Source organism: Artemia sp. Qi Xiang Cuo, chromosome 17, assembly GCF_049724085.1.
Source record: "Artemia sp. Qi Xiang Cuo chromosome 17, ASM4972408v1, whole genome shotgun sequence".
NCBI classification, from domain to species: Eukaryota; Metazoa; Arthropoda; class Branchiopoda; order Anostraca; family Artemiidae; genus Artemia; species Artemia sp. Qi Xiang Cuo.
In genome coordinates this window covers 17,871,418-17,888,575 of record NC_142810.1, presented here as the reverse complement: position 1 = coordinate 17,888,575, position 17,158 = coordinate 17,871,418, and the positions used below count along the sequence as shown (strand labels likewise).

Here is a 17,158-nt window from a genome sequence, read left to right as displayed (position 1 = left end):
GGGGGCAGTCCCCCTCATATACGGAATAATTTCTGCCCCTTTTAAGTTTTGATGTTGGTCCTTACTTCCAGTTGAATTGTTTTATTTAGTTTTTTTACGGTCTTTAAAATAGTGCCAGAAAATTCCCTCTCCTGATCTAAAATTTCTCCTGGGAGGTTCCCCCGCAAACTTCTCTTCCCATGGAAAACTTTTCATGGAAATTCCCCTCCCTTGCAAAATCTCACCTCAAAATCACTCAAATTTTGGTGGTTAATCGTGATTTCTTGGTAGAATTGGAAAAACATAATTGGTTTAGAATTCAATATCAGCCTTAATAAAGACAGGCTCTTCACATAATCATATGTTTCCAACCGGTAAAAAAACTTCGTATGAGGACTAATTTGCGATGCTTTAGAGTTCCAGGAACAGACGTTGTTGATACCAAAGCGACCATTTAAACCTTATGGTTATCTTCAGCTATGGTGGTTGATTTTAGAGTAAGCCGACATGAATTAACGAATGAGCCTCTGGGGGAGGGGGGGGGGGGTTAAACCCTGTACCCTCCCCCCTCCCCTGTGGATACGTCCTTGCCTAGAGGAACTAGACTAACTTATCTAAGCCCCATTTATAATGAACTTTTTAATTCCCATCTTTCATGTTTTTTTCCCCGCAAAATCATATTTTGCAACCTCGTATGGTTTGTAATAATACCATGCCTCGTAAGAGATTAGTTCTCAAAAAAGCATTACATAAAATAAATCTCCAATTGAAAATCTGAATAGCCGAATTTTTATTCAGTTGTCTGTTCAGTGTTGCTTGGAAAGGGGCTCTTTATCTTAGTGTCTGTTTTATGGTTTGTCTTTTTGTATTGTCCTCAAAGTTTTATTCGGATTTTGTAGTTTTATTTCTGAACTAAGTACGATTGACTGGAGGCATGATTGCCAACCCTTGTGATTTATCAGTATTTATAGTGATTTTTTATAGTGCCTAAAAACAAAAAATTACTATATCAACACATAAATCACTTGATTATTGAAGAAAATCGCTAAATCAACCAAAAAAAATCCCTAAAATATAGTTTTTTTTTTCACCGGGTGGGAACCATGAGTTAAGGTATTGGTCGAATTATTTGCATTGTATTCTTTTTTTTTCTTTGCTGGCTGTGATTATTCTCGTTTCTTTTCTTCGTGACAACATTTCTTTTTGTCAATATTTGCCAGTATGGTCACGAAAATCATTTCAAAGTGAGTTTTGTCACTTTCTATCTATTTCTATCTATATCTATCTATTTCGCGATCCGTTAAAATTTGCTTGCGAAAATGTTAAAGAAAATTTGTACTTGTGTATTATACCACCAACACTTAAGTGCTTCCTTTAAGTAGAGTCTGTTTCTCTGATGCTCAATCCTAATGAAATATCTATAAATTATATTATAATTTATAGAAATGTTTAGCTCTCGTTCACACCAGGTCATAGACGACGATTCGTAGACCCTCAAATAAATGAAACGAACTGCAGTAACGAATGGTATTTTACTGTGAGCAAACCGCGTATTGGTATACAAACCAACTTTTTTTCAGACATGCCCTACTTGTACATCTCCAACGAGGCATTTTATCGAAAGAGTATAAAGTCATGTTGTGTCCATTGACGCACTGTTTTGTTTTGGGCAACACTCCCTTATCCTGGAAAAATCTAATTGCATCTTTTTCAGTCTTTGGCAAATCCCAAATTTTCATTTTAACATCCATTGTCAGACACTATTCTCTATCAATACAGATCGCAAACTAAATGAATTTCACACATGGTCATAAAAACCGGTTCTACCTAGGTTCTACTTAAATGAAGCACTTGAGTGTTGGTGGTATAATACATAAGTACCAAAAATTTAACTTGGATCGTAAATGAAAAATTACTTTGCATGCAACATAATTTAGTAAAGATGATGGCAGCTTCGCAGCTCAGTGTAGAATTTGCACTTTGAATGTAAATTCTGTTTCCAGGCAGCTCAAATTAAAAAAAAACAAAAAACATTGAATTAGTTATAGACATGTCAATTGTAACATTGATGGATTGCTTAATTTCATATTAGCAGTTAAGCTTCTTTTTCGAAAGATGGCAAGCATTCTTTTTACATAGGGTAAAGATTTTTTAGCTCGCAGTTGTTTTTGCTCAGATTCATCATCGCCATTATAGATAGCAGTACTAATTACAGTTTCAAGACCTTTAATTTCAGGAAATCTCATTAGTCATGAGCTTCATCACCAAGCAAAGTTTTGCACTTTCGGATAACTTAAAAATATTTGTCCTTGGGTTACACCACATCACTTAAGATTAAAAAGACGCCGTATATTTTGCAACCTATCTTGTGATAACTAGCCCAAACCCTTGTCTGATATACCACTAATTTTTTAAAACAGTCTCGGAGTCACAATTTCTCTTTTCTGAATCTAGGACCATAAGCCGTTGTGTGATTTCACTTTTCTTTTATTTTAGTAGAATTAATTATTGATTTATTTTAAGATTGCCCTAGAGGTGGATTACCGACAATCCTGTGATGGTGCTTGTGTTCGAGTCAAAATTGACATCAACCGTGTGCGACTTCTTCAACTTCATTGTAACATTTATTCTATTGCTGAGTCTATTAGTAAGTCAGTATTTCAGTAGTTGAGTAAAGGATGAGACTTATAAATCATCAAATTAAGTGTTACTGGTAAAATATTTTAATATTAATCAAAATATAAACGACTAATCAGCAACACGCCAAAAGCTAAGCTTTCAGGGGTTGCGCTGTTGTGAAAACAATGAAAACCAAAATGGAAAAATAATAATAAGATAAATATAGCTATATAAAATATAATATATATATATATATAAATATATAAAATTAAAAAATGTATATATATATATATATATATATATATATATATATATATATATATATATATATGGATGAAACCGTGAATTAAAATAAACTCAATCGAAATTTTTATTTCATCACCAAGAACAATATAACTTTTTCATTCTTTTTTTCTAATTTTTCTTTGCTGAATGTTTTTGAATATCTATTTATTTATTTTATTTTTAGTATTCGGGAAATAGTAGTAAAGTTAAACTGAATACAAGTGGGGCTGGAGTAAATTTTTTCAACATTTTAGCGAAGTTTATAAAATAGGTTTCTACCTTAAGTTGACTTACCACCCATCAGGTTCCATTATTTACAGTTACCAGATCATATATTACGCTCGTATTTAACTTATTTAGCTTGTAAATCAGTAGAATCGGGAAATTATTAAAAAGGCTGAATATTGACGTAATCGTGTTTCTCAAAATTCTCGGAAAATTTAATTCGGAAGAAGAAAAAAGTCAGGTAAGGCAGACTCTTAGCTTAATTTGACATATTACTCAGCATATTCTTCATCACCTACCTTACCCTGCTTAATGAAGTCGGTAAGTAAGTTAGGAAATTCCTGAGGAGGGTCAATTCAATTTCTGTTTAGTTTCTTCCAAATTTTTTAGTTGTCTATCGCTAAAAAAAAAAAAAATGCAAACGTTTAGATCGAGTATACATACTGCTCATTACCACTTTTGTTATTAGCTTTTCATTAGTAGGCTTACTTCATTCAATCTGTTGGTTAATAGTGAAAGGAAATTTTTCTCCCACAATTTTTGCAATGTTGATCCAAAAAAAAAACTATGTAATGCAAGCTCCCAGCTTACCTCATTGCGCTTACTTCATTAATTTGGTAGGTAACCCCCACCCCTCCCCTGGAACCTTTTAATTGCTACGATTTTTCAGTTTTATTTTGCATATTAAGTGTCTAAATTATGTATAATCAAGCCCTGTGAAACATTTTTGGACTAGGTATAAATTTTTCTTGTGCAAAAAATAGGACCGCATCCAGGGGTCTTGGCCCCCCTCCCGAAGCTTGAGATTATTTTCCATATTTTGACATAATTCACGCATTTTTTCCAAATTGTTTTTGCTTACTGTTGACGTCTAATGATTAAAATGTGCAAGAATGTGCAAGTGCAAATGTGCAAATGTGCAAGTCGATTGAAAATTGCTAGCTGGTGTTGGGCAATGGAAAAGGGAGCAATGCAGAAGGAGGCAAAACAGGGACCGGGGGCTTATATGTAACATAGAAGGGACGTTATCAGTTTAAGCTAATGACCCATTCATATAAGGACTATTTTATCGTCTTTTCTGTGACATGGTAAACACTTATTGGGTTGTATGTCTCTAATTCTTCTCTTTTTACGTTTTTTTCTTAATTTCACTTGTTCCTTTTGTTTTTTTCTGTTTTATGTCAAAGGTTTATTAATCGAATTCATGGCTTTCTTTTGCTTCAAGCGCTTGTTTCTGTTTTTATATTTTCTTACCTCGAAGTGGGGAAATGATAAGGAGAAATTCTGAACCCAAGCTATGATTTTGAAATAGCAATATAATGTGTTTAATCTTTTAAGTGTCCCTGTTTTATTGAATAATTCTATGTTAAAAATCCTTCTCTTAAAGATAAGCTTAAATTAGCCTTTTAAGAGAGACTATACAGGAAACATAATTCAACTGCACTCCCACTAGATAAACTCCTTGCTTTACTCCCCCCCCCCCAAACCCTGCTAATTTTTGTCGATGTGCAGATATGATAAAGTACAGTATTGTTCCCAGCTTGAAGATTAAAATGTTCAGAAGCCAAACAGATTAACTCTGAATTACTTGAATTGACTTAAGGGTTCTGCCGCGTTGGAGGCGGTGTAAAGAGCGTCGAAACTGTGCTCTTCCAGGCTGACTGGTCTATTGCTAAGAGTGGTGCATTGTCAACAGCCATATTAGCTATCTCTAGGAGTTGATTGTAGCTACTCTTCTACCTTGTCGGGAGTCTTTCCCTTGGGCGGGACCAGCCATGAGTTTTGGGTGGAAATCGTAGGCTATTTGGGTCGTCGTTGGCGTACGTAGGATGTGCCCGAATCGCCGGAGAGTGCATTCCAGGTAGACATACAGGGGCCACTTTGATCAAGGAGGTTTAAACTATGGCCATTTCTCAGTCCAGAGGCAACCATGGTTTGTGACAGGACAAAAGATAGTTTATCATCTGAGGCAGCTGCTGCGCTATTCGTTGCTTGGGTTGAGGGTTGCAAGCCCGACACTGACCCTAGGCCTAGATTCTGATCAGAGCCAGGATTTACCTGGATACGGAGAATCCTGGGATGTAACTTCCCCCCGCTTTTTGATGTTGAGGCCATCTAGATAGGAGCGTTTAGTTAGGGGAAGCCGCATTTTCAGAAGCTCATAGTCCGCCTCATTCCGAACGAACTCCATCACCTCCAAACAGATTAACCCCAGTCTATTAGGTTTTTAGAGACTTTAATGTCAAAATACTTAGATGATATTAACTTTATACATTCTTGAAAAAGATTAGCTGTTTAATAGCAACAACAATGTTCGAAGCTGATTTGAAGGAACGTCCGAACTATAATGTTGGGTAAACAATTGCTTTCTGGAGAAAATTTTTCTTATATTTTTTTTGTTGAAATATCTGCTGTGTCGTCGGGTGGGGTGCCTGCTTTAGCGTTGTGAGTAACCTTACGTTTATTGATTTTTTTTTTTAATAATTATTTTGTTTATCAAGTCTTATATTGGTTCAATATCTGTATATTTCTTAATTGTATTTTCTATCGTTTCGTCTGTGCATAACGAGCTCGTCTCTTTGCCAAATATTTTTATATTTAGTATGTTATGTATGTATGATAGAAAAATAAATAAATCTGAACCTTTAAATTTGTTTTTAGAAATTTCGTCCAGAAAGCACTTGATTATGTGAATATATAACTACATTACGAACAAAATCCCCAAATTTTCCCACTTGATGATCGGCAAAATTAACTAAGGCATCTTCAGTGGGTCATCATCTTCTACATATTTTCTTGTATTCTTATTTTTTAAGAAACTTTTGGTTTGGCATCTGATTGACTCAAATAAAGAAAAAAACATCCAAAAACCTTTTTACGATAAAAGGAATTTCTTTTTCTTTCAGGGAGTTCAAAAATCCTCAAAAGTGCGAGACTTGATGTAGATGACCCCGTATCTATAGAAGACAACACTATAGAAATCGACATATCGCACACTAAGCTTAGAGGTGGTCCAGAGGCTGCAGCCGCGATCTTCCGCAGCAACTTAGCCGCTATTCCCATATCAGGAATAAATGTTCGTCGGTGTGTTATATCAAAAGAAGGAGGAAAGATGGAGCTACTTATTGAAGGGCTAGGAATGAGAGAGGTGCTAGGAACTCCCGGAGTCAATGGTAAAATTAGTTATACTATTTCTCTGCTTTATTAACATTTTTCATTTTTTTTAGATTACTTTAACTAATCTTAAACATATTATTCTGTCTCGCTAAGAATGAATGCCATAATGGTAGTTTATTTATAATTTATAGCCCTCTTTCAGTTTTCAGCCCTTATAGCTAAAAGTTAATTTAAAGCCCCCTTTAATTTACAAACTAGTCAAAGAGCCTATGAATTATGTCAAAAGAAGGAGGAAAGATGGGGTTGAAGGGATAAGAATGATGAGGGTTGCTAGAAACTCCTGGAGTCAATGTTATAATTGTGTTGTTTCTGTTCTTTATTAGCCTTTTTCATGTTTGTATTACTTTTATGTAATCTTAAATATTCTTGTTTTGTCCTTCTTAGGAAGAACGTCATAGCTACAAGATTCTGCATTTGGGCTATTCCATTTATAATTTTTAGCCCTCTTTCACTTTTTAGCCCTTATAGCCAAAAGGTAATTTAAAGCTTTCTTTAATTTACAAACTTGCCAAAGAGCCTATGAATTATATCAAAAGAAGGAGGAAAGACGGGGCGGGGCGGGGCTACTTATTGAAGGGACAAGAATGAGGGGTACTAGAAATTCCTTAAGTCCAGCTAAAAATGGCTACGCCATTTCTCTTCTTTATTAGCCCTTTTCATGTTTGCATTACTTTTCTGTAATCTTTAATATTCTTATTCTGTCCTGCTTAGAGAGAATGTCAACTACAACATTTTACATTTGGGCTATTTAATGGCAATTTATTTCTGGCTTTTATAGCTAAATGATAATTTATGGCTCTCTTTAAAATACAAATTAGCCAAAACGGGCATAAAAAAAAGATAGTGCTTAAGTCTTCTACCCTGCTCCTCCCTTGAAAAGACAATTGAGTTTAAACCTCGGTCGAAGACAATACATGGGAAACCTACTGGATATGTATACAAAATTTGCCACCATTTGAAATCTACTGAGGCAGTACACTAAATTATATTTTTTTTTAATTTGCTTTGCACTTAATTAGGTTGAAAAGTACATTGAAAAGATTACGAAAAAATGCTAAAATAGAAAAAAATCATAATTTTTAAAGGAAGTTTAGATCATTGTGTAAGATGAAGCGTTAATTAATATCGTAATTATGACTCGGTAAATCAATAAGTATGAGACTAGTGAATCCAATTATAAAAACATCTTGTCCTTTGGTACAATCTATAGCTGAAAGCTTGTCACCAAATTGCATATTTTAACGATAGAACTAATTATTCTGTAATATTTGAAATTTTATTATTATTAAAACAAAGTAGAGGGCGCAGTTGGCAGTAATAATTTTTTTGGCAGTAATAAGCAAATTGAATCCGAAATTTTCATTTATCCCATATCTTCATCACTTGAAAATAAAACTAAGCAAACCGAATTTAATTAATTTTAGACTGATTTAAATAAATGAAACTTTTTGTTAATATAGGAAAATGTTGTTATTAAATGAAAATTTTATTCAAATCTGGCCTGAAAATATTTGGGAGACGGGGGGGGGGAGCGAATCAAGAAGTTGCGCTGGGTGCAAGAGAGGCCAGAACCGCCACCTTAAGTAAGGCATGTTTAAATCACAGTCTTATGGAAATCCAAGGGTTAGACGGACACAGCGTATTCTTCATGTCTTTTGCCAGCGTATCAGCGGCAACATTATGGTGTTTCTTTCCATAAAAGGCGGTGCTTTAGTGGCAAATATTTCAATTTTGTAAAGCTTGGACGCTCACAGAAGAAAATTTGATTGACCAATCATCGATAAGTGTTTTAAAAATATTGGGCTATGTTAAACTTTTATTCTCTAGACTTCGATATATAAAGACTGAATACATTTAATGCTGGACTAGTGGAAATATTTGCTATAGGGTCCATAGCTAGTATTTCCACTAGTCCAGTATTAAATTTATTCCGTTTAATTGAGTTGAATCCTCGAAGTTAAATAAACCACTGCAAAAAAAAAAAATGCCAAAACAATCTAGAACTCTTGGATGAAAAGTTGACTTGGAAAATTTTACTTAAGATGAAGAGATAAAATCCGTTAATTGTACTTAGGGGATGTTTCCTGTGAAACATGAGATTTTGAAACAAGCCTACAGCTGGAGCTTGCACCAAAAGGACAAGATACTTATATAATTGGGTTTATTAGTTTAAGATCCATCCATTCGCCGAGACAGTTATGATATTACTTCTAATTATTACTTAAGAAATTAGACATTCTTACTTTCACATGTTTCTCACGCATTTTTGACGTATATTTTAATCTAAAAAAAGGGAAAGTGAATTTCAGAAAAGTAATTTGGTAGATCAATGTGTATGTTCATTACCTTAAGATTCCTAAGATCTGCATAAACCCTAAGATCTTGGACCAGTGCCGCCCCCGAAACTTAATAGTAATTTAAAATTAAAAGCTTTTAATTTAAGTAATTAATTCAATTTAATTTAAAATATAGGAACAGTAATCTAAGATCTAGGAACAGTTTCTCCCTCGAAACGTTCCTGAGGGGCAAATTTAAACGTTTGAAGGGATTTTAGTTAATCTTTACGTACTTTCTTGTTTTGTTAGAGATGGGTTAAGGGACGTTTCCTGTGAAATATGAGATTTTGAAACAAGCCTACAGCTGGAGCTTGCACCACAAGGACAAGAGACTTGTATAATTGGGTTTATTAGTTTAAGATCCATCCATTCGCCGAGACAGAATTATGATACTACTTCTAATTATTACTTAAGAAATTAGATATTCTTACTTTCACATGTTTCTCACGCATTTTTGACGTATATTTTAACCTAAAAAAAGGGTAAGTAATTAAAAAGTAATTGGCTAGATCAATGTGTATGATCATGACCTTAAGATCCCTATGATCTTGGACCAGTGCCACCCCCGAAACTTAATAGTAATTTAAAAATAAAAGGTTTTAATTTAAGTAATTAATTCAATTTAATTTAAAATCTTGGAACAGTAATCTAAGATCTAGGAATAGTTTCTCCCTCGAAGCGTTCCTAAGGGGCAAATTTAAACATTTGATGGGATTTTATAGAATCTGTCCGTACTTTATTTTTTTTTTTTTTTTTTTGTCTTTTTTTTAGATGGGTTGAGCTTAAGATAGGCTAACCAGTTGTAGTCCCAACCGCCTCTAAACCTGAAAATCTTTTGTGTACGTTAAACTAGGAGGCAGTTATGAACTTTCCACAAACGTGGAACGTGGGCACGGTGGAACTATTGAGTTCAAACGTGTTTCTTAACTATATATCTAACTATAATCTCTAACTATATATCTCTAACTATAGTTAACTGTAACTATATCTCTTGTAGGGATAGGCGTTACTTATATTTGTCCGTGTAATAGCTTTAAGTAATTCAATGTATTAGGTGTTACCAATATACTTATTTATTATATAGTTGTTTTTTTCTAGCCTATGGATTTGAATGAGTAGTCGTAAAAATTTGAGAGAGGGCTCATTTGATCGCAAATTAAAAATTGCAATGCTAACTAGCTGCCCATAAAGAATAATGCTGTCAAATGGTACTGGCGGTTGATATATGTGAAAAATTTAATTATAAGTAAATTCATTATGTGTCTAGAAATTACCGCTTAGAAGTCATGTCAGTGAACTCAATTGAAAAAGAGATACAAAAGGGATAAATGGATACATACCAAAAGGGATAAATTGAAAAAGAAAACGGATTGCTGGTTTCGTATTTTAACGTACTGAGGATCTGGTGGAAAATAAGAGCATGGGAAAATTTTGAGGACATTTGGGTATCTATTTATTAGGGGAGTCTTCTTTTTCTTCAATTTTTATAGTAGATAAGCATTTCCAGAGTTATCTAAGAATTCGTCGAATCGGCTTCTTAATAAGCTTTCTAAGAATTAGTCGAATTGGCTTCTTAATGAGCTTTTTAAGAATTAGTAAGCTTTTGCTTCTTAATGAGCTTTCTAAGAATTAGTCGAATTGGCTGCTTTAAATGTCGTTTTGTGGCATCACTCCATTTTTAGATAATTTTTATATGAAAGAACAAAATTAAGAGTCAAGAGGTGGGGAGACTAAAATTGACAATATTCAAAGTGCCTAAACAGAGTTTTTTCGGGAAAGAATCAAGTTACCAACACATAAAAAAGCACTATTTAGAGGGGGGAGGGGCTCTTATTTTTCACTTTTTTGGGAGAATAAGTATATGTAGTTGGTATAAAGTTCGAAAAATATGATCTACAATGATTTCTAGAGTAAATCATCGCTTTTTTATTGTTTACATGCAAATAAATAAACCAAGTTATTTCCCCTGCAAATAAACCAATGCTAATGCTTAATAAGTTTGGCTTGCGGCAAGCCAGGAATTACCACGATAGTAAAATCCTTGTTGAATAGTTTTTTTACACATTTTTGTATTACAAACTCATACGAAATATTTTTGATTAGAAGAAATATCCTCTTCAGAAATTTTGGACAATGTGACTCAGAAACAAGTTAATGCTTATCCTGTAGATTTGTATACTTTAGGATTTAATCATAAGGATGTTAAATATATTTGTATCCAAATAGATTGATATAAAAAATGTAAATTAAATATATGCACGTGATGGCGTATCCCCAGTGGGAGGATTTGGAACCATCATGTATGAAGGATGACTGGTGACTCTGTATCTAGATTTTTGGGTGCCACAAGTGCCACATGATGAATTTAGGCATGAGGTAAGCAGGGTAGACGTTCAAAAGGCGAGGATTTGTGAGTTTCGGTTCCCTCTTTTTGAAAACAACTTATATCGAAAAAACTGATTTTAAGAATCATTACTAATCAGTTTCATAACTATTAATTTTATCAATCAACAAAAATATTTCAGTGTAAGAAAATTTTGGGGGAACATGACAGTCCCACGTCCGCAAATGAGGAGGGTTAGACTGTGGGCTTGCTACCCACACCCGAGACCTTGAACGCAGCACTAAGGGACAAAAGACTTGTAACCAAAACGTCTACAACAACCTCAGATATATTATCTCCCCGGATAACGACCCCTGCTTGTCCCCGGACTCTATTTTGGTCTGAGAAACAGAATCGAAAGATAGGCTTTTGGAATGTGAGAATAATGAACCAGATATCCGAAACAGAGCAAGTTATTACAGAGATGAGACAATATCTCATAGATATAATCGGTCTCAGTGAAATGAGTTTGACATGAAATGGATTAGAGAAGTTTGGTGATGGATATGTTATTGAATTTAGCGGTCACCCTTTCGTCCACCGCGCTGGAAAAACTGGAACTCAATTAGTGAACGCATAATGACAGTTCGATTAATATCTAATCATACAAAATTAACCATCATCGCCTGCTATGCTCCGACTAACGAAGCTAATGATTAAAAGAAGGATGTTTTCTTCTACATGCTGGAATCAGTCACCAAAGATGTTCCCAGGCTTGATATAATCTGTGTGGTTTGCGATCTAAATGCTAAAGTCGGTGCAGACCGCTAGTGCTGCCCTGAAGTTCTGGGCCCACATAGCATGAGAGGGATAAACGAAAATGGAACACTGCTAATTTATTATGTACTAAGCAGTGAATTCATAATAGGCGGTAGTATGTTCGAACATAAAACGATTCACAATTACTCATGGGAATCCCCGATCCCCGATCGCCGAATAAAGAATCAAATTGACCATTTCCTAATATAAAGACGTTGGAGAAGTAGCGTTTTTGACGTGAGGGACTTTAGAGGAGCGGAGAAACTTCTGTTCAGCGCTACATAATAAATTTGAAGTGTTAAACCTGCTTGACGGAGCTGGTCACTGATGTTGAAAACCTGTGGATGTCAGTCAAGAGTGTAAATCACGATATTGCAAAGACCAACCTTTGCTTCAAGAAAAGAATGAAAGAAGAATGGATATTGGATAATGCCTAGAAATGTATCAGTAAGCGCGAAGAGACACAGACGCTTATCCTGAATACTTCGAGTCCTGAGTAAAAAGCCCAAATACAACTCCGTTACAAAGAAGAAGACTGAGAAAAGAAGTGCTATGAACTGTCATTGTGAACTGTGAAGTGCTATGAACTGTCAATTGTGAACTGTCCACTTATGGACTAACAAACGAAATAGTGGGAAATTAATTAAATAGACTATTCGTTATAGACTATTTGATAGTCTATTAATCAAATAGACTATCAAATAGACCTTGTAAAAGATGAAAACGGAGGGATAATCTTTGATCCACAGAAAGCTGACGAGAGATGGGCCTCACATTTTGAGAGAGTTTTTAAGTAGACCCAGACCTAATGTTCCAGAAACAGTACCAGATAACTATTTCTTACAAATTTACGTAAATGCTGACCCACCCAGCACCGAAGAAGTGATGATAGCTGCGAAAAGGCTGGAAAATGAACGTACGCCTGAACTCGATAGGATCACGGCAGAGATACTGAAGACATCCCTTCGAGTGTCCCTAACGGTTTAGACTGCTTTCCTAGTGGTCATGTGGAATAATGGAAAATCCCAAAGGATTGGGCTTGGGGCATACTGTTCAAACTTCAAGAAGGGCGATGCGCTAATCTCTGTTCGATGCCTAGTAAAATAATAGCCAGAGTCATATTACAACGCCTAAAAACAGCGCTAGGCTCACACCTCAGGGAAGAGCAACACGGGTTTTGACTTAGTAGGTCTGTCTCTGATCTTATTTTCATTCTTTGATTAATGACTGAATGAGTCCCAGGATTGGGACACAAAATATACATGCTCTTCATTGATTTTGAAAAAGCATTCGATTCTATTGATGATTTATGAAATATTACGGAACATACCTGATAAAATAGTTAAAATTATAATCGCACTTTATGAAGATAGCGAAAGCTGTGTGCTAAGAGAAAATGGGAACACGCGTTTCTTCAAGATAATGTCTGGTGTCAAACAAGGATATGTTCTATCCCCATTCCTGTTTGTTATTATTACGGATTATATTCTACGGTAGTCTTCAGGCTTTTAAGTGAAGGTTGAAAGCCGACAGATCTCTGGCTTGGACTTTGCTGATGACGTTGGTCTTCTTGAAGAAGCAAATCAGCGACTGTCTCGACGAGATGAAAGGGCCAAAAAAGTGGGGCTTACAATGAACGTCAATAAGACAAAGAACATTGGCACATCTGACTCTCCTGCTTCCACTGAAATGCAAATATAAAGCAATTGGACAGGTCAATGAATTTAAGTACCTCGGGAGTTGGGTTGAATAGAACGGTGAAATAGCCAATGAAATCAAGAGGGAAATTTTGACAAGCAGCATTGTCTCTTAATAAGTTGAAACCAATCTGGCGGAGTAAGAAATACTCTATGCGCTTGAAGCTCCGCCTCGTGAATAATAATGTGATGTCTATTTTCCTCTATGCAAGTGAACGTTGGAAACTAAATGTCCAACTGGAGAAACGCGTCCTTGCCTTTGAAAACATGTGCCTTAGAAGAATGCTGAACATATATTGACAGGAAAAGGTCACCAACCTAGAAGTTCGCCAGCGAGCCGGTGGACCATTAATTACTGACCTTCTGAAACGTAGGTTATGGTCGCACCTTGGCCATGTCCTTTGTATGCCAGAGGATCGACTCCCATGTACAGTTTAGGAGTGGTACCCTGAAGGGAGGTGCAAACAAGTTCGATCAAGACACCTTACGCTGGCAGTATCTACAGGATCTGAGTAGAGGGTCGTGTCTCATCATCCAAAGTGGGAGGACCTCAGGACTGCATTTCAGCTTCATGATGTCTGGCGATGATTCGTAGACACCCTATGCGCCATTCCTGGCTCTGGAGGATATAAGGTCTAAGGAAAAAAAATGGATCTGAGAAAATCCCAAGTGAGGATATGCCAGTATTAGCATTTATGTATATTTTTAGTATCTCCATGAATTTAACGGAACATTCTAAGCCATGGTTATCTAATATCCTGATTTTGCCGAAATTCTGAATCCAAAGTACCATTAAAGCTACGAAATTATTTGAGATAAGAAAAATATCAAAAATACTTCATTTTTCAATATTTGATAATCTTGTGGGGGAAACAAAATATTTAGTCAGTAAACTATCTTTTGCTTGTTTTATGGAGATGCCTAACTAAGAAAAAATTATTTATTAATTCATTTAAATTTAAAAACTTGGAAACAAATGAAATTAAAACACTACCCCACCACTATCTGCTCTTTCTTGTTAATGTTCGTATCTAAACATTTTAACAACAATACTTAAGAAAATATTACACATCTCTATCCTTAGATATAGCTCAAAACCTATATTTTGTAGCAAAATTTGTTGAAAGTTAGATATACAGGGCTGACGTAGGGCATTTAAGCTCTTTTTCTAGAAAAATTCAATATTTCTCTAGAATAATCAATACTTCTTTCCTATGGCCCTTCTTTGTAGAAATTAATAGTTTGTTACTGCGGATGAAGGATGACAGATTGTCAAAGATCCTCCTTGTCGGCCAACCATCTAGGGCCAAAAAAAGCAGGTCGTCCCCGAATGGGGTGGGAAGATGTTGCAAGGAAGATTTAAGGATAATGGGAATTTCTTAGAAGGGTGTAAAGAGGGAAACTATGAAGAGGTTGGGATGGAGGAGGAGTGTGTGTAGCTGTGTTGGCCTCAGGCGGCTTGGTGCTACAGTGAGCAGGGGTGGATCCGGGATTTTTTTTTTTTGGGGGGGGGGGGGTAAAATAGGTTGATCCGATAAACTTCCTTTAGGGACAAGTTTAATTAACGCAAACTTGCGTTAATTAAGTAAATTACACTGCTGCAGCCGACGTTGGGGGGGGGGGGGGCGCCCCCCCCGCTGGATCCGCCACTGACAGTGAGTTGTATGTAGTAATATTACTAGTTTGCACAGATGCATGAGTGTTTTTCGTTGAGGGGGATGGGGTTAAGAAAGCACAAAATAATAGACTAATCATGGAAAATTATAAGCATTGTGGGAAACATTAAAACCTGGAAATCTAGGTAAATCCGGGCTCAAGGTTTGAACCCAGGCTACCCCTCCCAAGACTAAAAAGACCCCGTTGTTCAAGACTGGCCCCAATTTTATTTTTAGGTCTTGCTTCAACATCAAACCACATAGATGAAGTTTACAGATGCTTAGGAATAGAAGCATCCCATACCATGATTGTCCAAGAGATTACAAATACAGTTAAAGGACACGGTATAACCATCGACCGAAGGCATATTGAACTACTTGCTGCAAACATGACCTGCACAGGAGTTGTAGAAGGCACCACGAGGTAAGTCTTCTTTCTAGATACGTGTCTTGACACTGGGGACGGTCACTGACTAAGACAAATAATTGGATGCTCTAGAAGACACTTAAAGACTCACCACCATAAAGAAATCTTGTATAAAGCATTTGATTATTTAAATTTTTGTAGATAGAGGCGCAAGCCTGTTTTCGCAATATATTATTATTATTATTATTATAACCCATAAACAAAAGAAATAAAATCTTAATACGTGAGCTTATAGTTACATGTATATTATTATGATTCCTTTCCCTAAATTGTGGCTTATGTGCCTAGGCTTTCCTCTTCTAGAATCTGGTATAAAAAAATTTAAATATTGAAACTAATGTTTGTAAGTACGTAAGTAATACTAAGTACTAAATACTGAGTAGTTTATGTTACTTAAGTACTTTAGTTTATAAGTAAAATTTAAACTATTGTTTAGAAGTACATAAATATTGAAAAAATTGTTAAATATTGAAAATAGAGTTTTGCCTAACTGCATGAACCAACTCCAAGGATAGACTTCCTTGGACTTGGTCTCATCTAACAAAACAACGTGCGGGGAGTGTTTTTATTAGAATCCTATGCTAAGGCCTAGTTAATCGTACAACAGTTGTTTTTTTATCTCCCAACATAAGAGATATGATATCTCTTATCCAAAAGAAGCCGGGTTTTTTTCTCCTCTGTTTCTTCAAAAAGTCTACAAAAAGATCGTGAATTTCCTAATAGATGTTTACAGTGTTCTTACTACTTTTTCCTACAAGAGAACTAATTTGTTTCAAATTAAACTCAATTGCACACCTTTTTGATTTTAAGAAGTAGGGGTCGGGATAGTATACTATCCCCTCCGATCCTTTATAACTAAAGGATCGTATAGTATCCTTTAGTTAGTTTTTTATATAGCTGCATCTCTATAAGCGTAACAAAGCTTGAAGCGGAGTGACACGAATTTGCCTTTGCGCTGTATGTCTAAGACTTTAAGGTAGTTAAGGTGAGGGCCAATATTTTAAAATGTAGAAATAAAACCCAAATATACCTTACATTGGCCTTATGGGCAAGAGTTCAAATGAGTGGGAGGGAGCGATATACGTAAAACTAAGGGATAGATAAATGACCCTAAACTGTTAACAAAATACAAGATACATCAACGTAGATTTAGAAAAGCTAAGAGCGTTATTTATGAAGAAATAATTTTTCTTATTAAATTTAAAGCTTTTTTTTTTTTTTCTAAATTAAACTATTACGTAAGTAAATAACTTGTTCTTCAACCCGGATTAAGTTTAATTCGCAAAACCAAGTGATTGATAAATGATCCTTCATTTTTGATTTAAAAAAATGAAATAGATCAACGTAGATATGAAAAACTAAGAATGTTATTTGAAAAAAAATAATTTTGCTAATTATATTAAAAGTTTTATTTATTTTTAAATTAAAATGTTCTGTAAGTAATTAACTTGTTCTTGAACCTAGTTAAGTTCTGATTAGTGGAGGGCTATAAGCAGGTATGCAGATTTGTTTTGGGAGGGCGGGGGGAATAAAAAAAGGTTGTTGGATGACTTGAATAAGAAGTGTCCAAAGATACGGGAACATTAGGATTTTTTGGGGGGAGGGGGGGGGGTCAA

At 35.3% G+C, this 17,158-nt stretch overlaps 1 protein-coding gene across 2 annotated transcripts in view; it reads left to right on the top strand.

Annotated features, from left to right (window-relative positions):
* The window catches only part of Polr3A (RNA polymerase III subunit A), a 123,381-nt gene that overhangs the window by 95,729 nt on the left and 10,494 nt on the right, over positions 1-17,158 (top strand). The window contains exons 11-13 of one of the 2 annotated variants that reach the window (XM_089103441.1): positions 2,503-2,626; positions 6,015-6,281; positions 15,353-15,539. In XM_089103441.1, coding sequence (XP_088959567.1) covers positions 2,503-2,626; positions 6,015-6,281; positions 15,353-15,539 — 578 coding nt within the window. Of the gene's footprint in view, positions 1-2,502; positions 2,631-6,014; positions 6,282-15,352; positions 15,540-17,158 lie in introns of both variants that reach the window. The other variant, XM_089103442.1, reaches the window with a different exon arrangement.